This window comes from Athene cunicularia, unplaced genomic scaffold (genome assembly GCF_003259725.1).
Source record: "Athene cunicularia isolate RWA unplaced genomic scaffold, athCun1 BOjh375561_part1, whole genome shotgun sequence".
Classification (NCBI taxonomy): Eukaryota; Metazoa; Chordata; class Aves; order Strigiformes; family Strigidae; genus Athene; species Athene cunicularia.
The window spans coordinates 79,473-88,307 of NW_020799148.1; the positions used below are offsets into that span (position 1 = coordinate 79,473).

Genomic DNA, 8,835 nt, shown 5'->3' on the forward strand with positions numbered 1-8,835 from the left:
GGGGGGGGGGGGGAGAGACGGCGCTGGCCCCCTCCTGCCTGTACAACTTTGGTCACTAGCTTTGTGCCACCCCAAAATTCCGGATCCTTCACCCCCACCCCATGTGTCCCCCCCACCCCGAGCTGATCCCTGTCCCCCCGGCATGGATACCCTGAGATGCCCCATGGCAGGGGGGGAAGGCACCGAAACTGCCGGGGGTGGATGGGGGGGGGAGCTGTCCCTGCCGTCCTCAACACACTCGTGACACCAGTGGGTGGCGGAGGGGTTGGGGAAGGGTCTCCCGAGATGGCGGAGGGTCTCCCGAGACGCTGAGCCCATCCCCTCGGCCTCAGGCCTGCTGCCGAGCTCTCCACTGTCACATCGCCCCCGGCGCCCCGGGCCAGCGGGAAAGGGGAACGGGCACGGAGAAGGGTCGTGGCATCGCTCCGGGAGAAGGACGAGACGCCGCTGTCACGCCGCAACCCAAGCGTGCCCCGTCCACCATCACGCCCCGAAAACACCGGAGAGGGGCCGGGATGCCCATCCCGGGGGTGGGGGGCCACGGCAGAGCACACACAGCCCCCCCATCCCAAAGCGGCGTACGAGACCTGAAGCTCCCTGAGCTGAACGAGCGCCGTCGCCGGGGCGGCCGGCGGAGAGTTGCACCGTCTCCACCGCCATCCGTTTAAATTAATTAAAAAAAAATAAGAAGCCAGTTTGGAAAGCAGCAGCAAATCCCAGCTCCGTTTCCCACCGCGCTGCTGCTGCCGCCGCTTCCTCCAGCTCAACCGGGCTTCTCTGGCGACCGAGCGCGGCACCCGGGCACGGCCTCACCGAGGAGACGCCGAGCGTTTCCTACCTGGGAAAGGGTCCCTAAAACGGGCACGCGAGGTCCCTCCCGGCGCGTGCCGGCGGGGCCGGGGTCAGATGGAGTTTTCCAGGGGGCTGTGGTTGCTCCTGCGGCTCAGGCAGTTCCTCTCGTTCAGGAGACTGGTGGTCTCGTCGGCAGTGGCGGAAGGTTCCGGTTTCTCCGGTAAACCGGCGTCCGGTTTGGGAGCATTGCTGTCAGGGGACTGGGGACAACTGTCCATGCGGGAGGCCATCAGGCCGTTCTGGTATTCCTGCCGTGTGATCTGCACCAGGAAAAAAAATATAATAATAAGGGAGTAGGAGGATGAGGAGCAGTGCTGGACCCCGCCAGCGGCATCCCTGTCCCGGTGAGCACCCGCCTCACCTTGACGAACTGGAGGTCGGTGAGAGCGCGGACGCTGAAGTCGGCCACGTACTGGGCACCAGTGCCGGCGTTGAGCTGGTTGTTGCTGCCGCTGGTGGGGGAGGAGATGGAGTCGGAGCGTTCGTGGTAGCTGAGGGAGGCCGAGCGGTTCAGGCTGCTGACGTGGGACGGGGAGCGGACCTCTGCGGGGACGGGAGGGACGGGGTTAGCCGTGCCGCTGACCCTCTACTCCGGGGAGGGTCTTACGCCGCGGCGGGATGAGGCCTGGCAACTCTCTGCCTGCTGGTTATGGGGTGCAGAGCAGCCCTGTCCCCATCCCACAGGCTCCAGGGACACGGAGCCCAGCGGTGACGGGGAGCGACGGGACGCGCGTGCCCCTGAGAGCAGCGCTGAGGCTGAGCGCTGCCGTCCCCCAGCTCCGCCACGTGGCGCCGGATTTGATCCCTGCCCGTCACCTGCCCAAAGGCCACTGATCACAGCCGGGGAGGCTGGAGCCACACCGGTCCCCCTGCTCCAGGCCAGGTGCTGCCCAGGGGACAGTTCCAGCCCAAGGACGCCGGTGACTCCCCGAAGCACAGGTCACCCTGTGCGGGGTTAGGGACAAAGTGGGGGTTATGGGGACAAGGAGGGCCTGGTGATGTGCTCGGAAAGCTGAGGTGACACAGGAACCACATGCAGCAGTGGGGACAGTGGCACCTCTGGGGACAGCCACCACACTCGGTGCCATTGCCTTGCTCCTCTGCCGTAGCCACGGCAAAGGCAGTGGGAGAAATCGGGGCGGTTACGGGGCGCGCAGGACCCCAACGCCACCGCGAGCGCGGCTGGGTGACACCGCGCAGCGGCGTGCCCCGCTCCAGCCCCACGCCGGGGCAAGGAGCCGCCTTTCCTTCCTCAGACGTGGGGCTAGAAAGCCAACAGCACGGCGTGGCAACCAGAACAGCCTCCCGGCACGCAAAGCCGGACAAAATGGCACGTAACTGGCCCGGTATGGGGGACAAAATACCGGGTTGCTGCATTAATGGGGTGGGGACACCCACTCGGGCGGGTTAATGCGGTCACAGCAGGGTTTGGCACGCCATGCAGCTGCACCGATTACCTGGCAACCTGGCAAATAATGACCCTTGCTTTGTGGATGGGCGTCGGGGCTGGGCAGAGAGACGGACAACACAACACACACGCAGAGGACGAGGTCAAGAGAAGCCTCTGGGGAAAAGGACGGGGTGGCTGAGGGTATCTCGACCCCTCGTGGGGTGCTGGGGGCCCCAAGCTGAACTGTGAGGGTTGGGGCCTGGCCGCTCGCAGAGCCTGGCAGCAATGGGCGGGCAGCCCGGAGTCAGGGCAGCGGGTTTTCAGCCTCCAGCTCGGGCACGGACCCTGTGCCCACCACCAGACACGCTCAGGTGTCTCCCTGGGGCCAAGTGCTGGCCATGCAGCCCCCCAGGATGGCTTGGGGGGCACCAGCAGAGGCTCAGAGCCTCCAGTACCTCCTATTCTCACCGGCAGCTCTAAAACAGGGTGGGAGGGCTCTGCCCACGCTGGCACCCGGGCGATCGGGGGGTGCTTACCAGATACCGGAGGGGGGCTAAGGGCCATCACCCCGTAGTAGGAGAAGGCTCCCATTTCAAACTTCATGCATTCCTTGCCGGCCTCCACCTCCACCTTGCCCTGAAAGAGCGAGCCTGTGAGCCACATCCCGCAGTGCTGGATGAGACCCTCCCCATCACGGCCCTCCAGGGGTGTGACGGTTCACCCAAGGGACCCACCCCCCCATACGCATGGCAAGCAACGTCCCCCCACGCCTGGGTACCTGCAGGATGAGAATGAAGTAGTCAGCTGCCTTGTTCTTGCAGTAGAGGAAGTGGTGTGGGGATTTCTTGTTCTCCTCGTCGAACTTCAGCTCCTGGATGACGTTGGAGTATTTGAGGAGCCGCAGCAGGATCTTCTCTGAGATTAGGTTGGGGGTGAAGAGTGTCACCTCTAAAGCGAGAGGGGAGGGGGGGTCAGAGCTGTGGTCCTTGTCTCTCCAGATGAGGGTGTGTCCCCCCTGTCCCTCAGGGTGGTGCCTGGATCAGGCTGGGCCCCACTGACACCTCCCTGGGGCAGAAACCCACAGGTCTGGCCCCAACACCAGCTCCAAGTCCCCAGTAAGGCCAGCCCCAGCCTTGGGGACACCCGTGCCAGCTGGGGAACAGGACCATCCTGGAGGGACAGGGACTTGCCGAGGATCAGAGGCGGGGCTGGCACCCCTGAGCCCTGTCCCTTCTCGTTTTGGGGGGCACAGAGGGGAAGAGAGTGGGACAAGACTCTCCCCCCTGTAATTTCTAAATGAGATGGTTGGAGCAACTTCTTCTCAGCGCAGGGATGGAGCCCACGTGTGCCTGGAGCAGCAGGGGGCTTGCTCATCCCCCCCAGAAACTCACCCGTGGAGAGGAAGCGGTGAGCAGCCAGCAGCAGCTGCGGGGAGACCTTCACCTTCAGCTCGTTGACGGGGTCTTTGAAGGCCGAGAAGTCCCTCTTGTTCTTCTGGTTGCCCACCCGCTTCTTCCTGCCATTGTCGGCTGTGGGGAGCGGGGTGTCAGGGGGGGCAGGCGGGACCCTGGCACGCAGCGAGGAGAGGGGGGGAAAGGGCTGAGCCCAAAACCTACTGCATGTATCCGACTCGTCCAGGATCTCGGACTTGATGATCTCCTCGATGACGTCCTCCAGCGTCACCAGCCCCAGCACCTCGTAGAAGGGATCTCCCTCGCCCTCGTTGTTCACCTTCTGCACAATGGCCAGGTGGGATTTCCCTGGGGACAGACACACAGACGTTGGAAGGGAGACCAGCCCGGGGCACCCCCAGCCTCACCGCTGGGTGCCAGCACCCAGGGATGTCACCGGGACCAGCTCTTCCCTCCCCACCACCCTCCTGCACAGGAAACAATAAACCAGTTAAAATCTAAACGAGCCCCTGGGCTGGGCGCTAATTGCCAGTGTGTAATGACAGTAATTAAGCCCAGAACAGCGGCGCCCGCGAGGCTCCAGGCACCTCGGTGCTGCCGTGGGGTGTGGACTTGGCCACGGGGTTCACAGGAGACAGGATGTGTCCCTGGAGGAGCCTGTCCCATGTCACCAGAGCGTGGCAGGGTGCTGGGTGAGTGCCCGTGGGCTGAGGGCACCCCGGCACGGTGGAAATGCCGCCGCCACCACCACCGCTATGAGTCAGGTTTTTTTCAGCCCCGACCTCTCTGAATTTCCTCGGCGGCTCTGCCAAGCTGACCCAGGGCTGTCCCATCCCGGAGGAAACGCTCCGGACACCTGGTGCTGCAGCGGGCGCTGGATCCCAGAGCCAAAACATCCCGGGGAAGAGAGCCAAGGGCAGGCAGCCGCTGCCCGGCCAGCCCTGGCCACGAGCAGGCAGGTCCTTGCTGGCAGGAAGACCTCTCCAGCCCTGAATTAACAACTCCCCTGGCCCTGCCGGCCGTACCCCACGCAGACAGGACGCAGTTTGCCTGATTCTAGCTAAATCCAAACAGCCGGCTCGTGTCGAAGCTCCTGCTCCCACTGCCGGCTGCCCGCTGAGCTTCTCCATGAACTGATGTTTTTCCTGCTTTGTCCCAAAATCACGCAGACCCGTCGGGAAAAAAAAACCCTCGATGAGGAACATCCGCTCTGGGGAGAGCTGAGCGGCCGCGTGGAAACACGCAGCGCACCCAGGCCAGGCCAATGCACCCGCAGGACCGGTATCCTTAGCCTGGGGAAACTGAGGCACAGAGGAAGGCGACGTTCCCTCCCTGACCTCAGCGGAGCCCGAAATAAAATCACTTCTACCACCTCGAGCACCATGCTCCTGCCCAGGCCAGCAGCAAGGTGCCCTGCTCACCGTCCCGCTACGGCTTCAGCACCAATCTACCCTCCCCAACACTATCTGCTATTTAATTTTAGAGCTGGCGGCTGCAGGCCCCTTGTCGCTCAGGGAAAAGCTAATTTTAGGGATGGGCACCACGCAGCTCCCCTTTTTCTCCTTCTTCAACTAAGCTCATGCAGTTCAGGCAACCCCGTTGCCAAAAGGCGGTGCATAGAGGGGCGAAAAGACCCTAAAATTGTTGCTTGAGCAGTGAAAACTTCTCACCGACCCGTCTCACCCCCTCGGTGAGGCGCGCTGGCTCCTCCGCTCACCGTGTGCCAGGCAGGGAGAGGTGAAAGGATCAGGGCTGCGGGGCCAGCCCCGATGAGTCAGGCAGCGGCTCCTCTCCCGGCCAAGCTGCCAAGGCTGAGCTCGGTGGGGAGCGGCCGGTGGCAAAGCAAACACGCCACGGGGAGCCCAAACCGCCGGAGCAAAGGGCACGGGGCCGGCTGGCACAGCATCGCCAGCACGGCGCGACGGGCCCCGCGCACCACCCTGGGACCCGCTCTGCCGTGATGCTACGACGGGGGAGAGCAACACCTCCAGCTCCCCACAGGGTCGTTCCTGCCCCAGAGAAGGAAAAGATTGGGAAGAGGCGCCGAGCCAAGCGCTGGACGTCGCTGTGGGAGCTGTCACCCGCATCTGGGACACCTCTGTGGCACTGGGGGGAAGAGGTCCGGCGGCTGAGTGTCACGGTTAGGATGACGGGAACTGTGGCCAGTTGAATTTTCCCTCTTTATCCTTCTGCTGGGTGCATCTCCTGCTTCTGACCCAGGTCTCCATCAGTGGGATGAGGGCAGAGACTCTCTGTGGTGCTGCCTTCAGGGGATCGGGGTTCAGACAGGGGCCTCAAAACCAGCCCAGGCAGCGGCCCCACAAATTACCTGCTCATGACCCAGACAGGCAGCGATGAAAAAATAACAATACAGGACATGGGCAGCTTTGTAACCGGAATGAGTGTGCTTTAAATCCTTTAATAAGGATTCATCAGAGGGGAAAGCTGGTGCCAGCAGCCGGGGTAACTGCAGATCCGGCAGCAACAGGGCTCTGCTTCTATGCTGCTGGTTTTGGGAAATGGGGTGGAGCGGGACGGCCGCGCGTTCCTATGGCGGTTCTTGAACCAGCACGAGATGAACTGAAGGAAAAGCACTTGCCAAGGTTTTTCACTAATCAGGGCAGCTCCAAGACAATGAGATCCCGAGGTCATCGCCGCAACTGAGCCATGACCGAGGGGCGCTGCTCCCGTGCTGATGTTTTTGGGTGCCAGGGAAGCACAGTCGCAAAGGGAGGCCGGAGCAGAGCTGCTGTCTCTCGCTCACCCTCAAAAATCATCCAGGTTCAGACCTACCAGCTCCCAAACCCTTGCCCAAGCTCAAGTCAAGCTCTTGCTGAAGGACGAATTATTAGATCCCCTGAATCTCAGCATGACCCCCCTCCCCAAAATGTCCCCTGACAAACAAACCACCCAGCTCTCGTGACGTGCCCAAACCATCCCCGGGCGGGTGTAACGGGAGCCAGAGGAGAGAGCGGGGTCACACACGGCCGAGGGCTGGCCTGGCATCACCCAGCACAGCTGCTCTTTATTCCATCCCGCCCGGACGCGGGCAGCTGGTCCCCTGCGCCGGGGAGCACAGGAGCGTCCCCGGCCCGTCTGGCAAAGCCCTGAGTGGGAACCTCGAGCAGGTCAAATCCTGCCTCGGAGCTTACGCGGCCTTTCCCGCTCCCGGAAAGGCTCAGCCTCCGGAGAGCCCAGGTCCTGCTCCTCCTCCCAGCCCTCAGCCGCTCTAGCTTTTAGGTGCCCCGATGCCGTGAGCGGGAAGCAGAGCGGGGCCGGCACCGAGCAGCACTGTTCCCCGCAGCGGGGAAAGGCCCAAGAAGAAAAAGCCAAACCCAAATCAGGGAGCCGAGCAATTTTCCAGCAGCTATTCAAAGGCCTCCGGGGCCGATAATTAAAAACAAGGAGCAAGTAAACACTCCCAAAGTGTTTCTGGAGGCTGGCGCTGAGCACGGGCTGCTCTGCCGCTAACGCAGAGGCTCTCCCTCCCCGGCACAGCGCCGTTACACCCCGGAAGCCTGGGCGGTTGTGGGCACCGAGCAGCTGCCCCCGGTTTGGTGCCGCGCTGTCCGTCCCCGACACCACAGTGGCACGTCCCCAGGCCCCCGGTCCCCTCCGGATCACGACCACCCAAACGGTGGGGACCTCAGGCAGCCCCGGCCTGGGCAGCTCCAGCCCCAGAGGGGAGAACTCCCTGGAGTTTTGCTTCCGGCATCCACCGGCCTCCGAGGAGGAGGAGAAGGAAGTAGCACCCCGGTGAAGCAGCACCCCCCTGACCCCCTCACCCTTTTTGAACTCCTCCAGCATGGCATCCAGCTTGGTGTCATGAAAGACGACGTGGACGGGGTGGTTGTAGAATTTGGTGATGGTTTTGAGGGGGGTGCAGTCGTCAGGGTCGACAAAAGCCAGGTCCTTGACGTAGAGGATATCCATGATGTTGGAACGCTCGTCCTCGTAGACTGGGATGCGGGTGTAGCCGCTCGCCATGATCTCCGACATGGTGTTGAAGTCCAGGATGGCGTCGCTGTTTATCATGAAGCAGTTCTGCAGCGGAGTCATCACGTCCTCCACTGTCTTGGTGCGCAGCTCCAAGGCTCCCTGGATCATGTTGAGCTCTTCCCTCACCAGGTCGTTGTAGGGTTCCGTCACCTTCAGCATCTCCACCAGCTTCTCCCGGTTGTAGACGGTGCCGATCTCCTGGCCCAGGATGCAGTCGAGGAGCTTGCTGATGGGGTAGGAGAGGGGAAACGTCACCAGCATGAATAATTTGGTGACCACGATGGTGTTGGCACCCACGGCCAGGCCGTGGCGGGAGCAGAGCGCCTGGGGCACGATCTCCCCGAAGATGACGATGCCGATGGTGGAGGCGACGACGGCGCCGATGCCGGAGCCGATGAGGTCATCGAGGAGGATGGTGAGGGTGGTGTTAACCAGCACGTTACCCAACAGCAGGGAACAGAGCAAATAGTTCCCTTTACGGCGGATGGGTTCGATCTTCCGGGCGTAACGCTTCTCCTTATCGGTGCCGCAGTTCTGCACGATGCGCAGCTCCATGGGATCCAGCGCCATGAGGCCCAGGTTGAGGCCGCTGAACATCCCCGACAGCACCAGCAGCCCGGCGATGAGGATCACCTGCAGCCAGAGGGGCAGCAGCGACTTCTTCTCCTCCAACACCACGATACGTCCGTCGGGGCCTTGATGGGGCAACCAGGGTTGGCCGGGGCGGCGCTGGGTGCAGAGGACGTAGGTCTTGGCCTGCTCGTCCTTGCGCAGAGGCTGGACGCGGACCCGCAGCAGAGCCGAGGTGTCGCGGGCCTCGGCCGGGCCGGGCTGCACCAGCAGGTCCTGGGAGCGCTCGGGGCAGGTGCCGTTGGGAACCGAAGCGTTGGCGGCCGGTCGCAGTTCGGCGAAGGCCACCCGTTCGCCGGTGCGAGGGCCCAGCCCCAGCCCGTAGAGGCGGAGCAGCAGCTCACTGCCCTCCGTGACACGGATGGGCCCGCGGGCCGGAGCCCCCGCCGCCGGCTTCGTGCTCTCCTCCAGCCGCATCCCCAGGATCACGCTGTCCCCCGACGGTACCGCCCCGCCGGGCAGCGCCAGCAGCAGCAACAGCGGCGACAGCAACGGAGGAGGCGACGGGGACCCGCCGCCGCCCCCCCGGGCCCCGCCGGGGCCGCCCCCCCC

At 63.5% G+C, this 8,835-nt stretch overlaps 1 protein-coding gene across 1 annotated transcript; it reads right to left on the minus strand.

Moving 5' to 3' along the window:
* Positions 1–6: 6 nt before the first annotated feature.
* Positions 7–8,829, minus strand: CNNM4 (cyclin and CBS domain divalent metal cation transport mediator 4). The gene is made up of 7 exons (XM_026866914.1): positions 7,440–8,829; positions 3,859–4,002; positions 3,634–3,771; positions 3,021–3,190; positions 2,779–2,878; positions 1,214–1,395; positions 7–1,112 (listed from the first exon to the last, which is right to left on the minus strand). Exons 1-7 carry the CDS (start codon positions 8,698–8,700, stop codon positions 903–905), a joined length of 2,205 nt encoding a protein of 734 aa, XP_026722715.1. The 5' UTR covers positions 8,701–8,829; the 3' UTR covers positions 7–902.
* Positions 8,830–8,835: the final 6 nt, after the last annotated feature.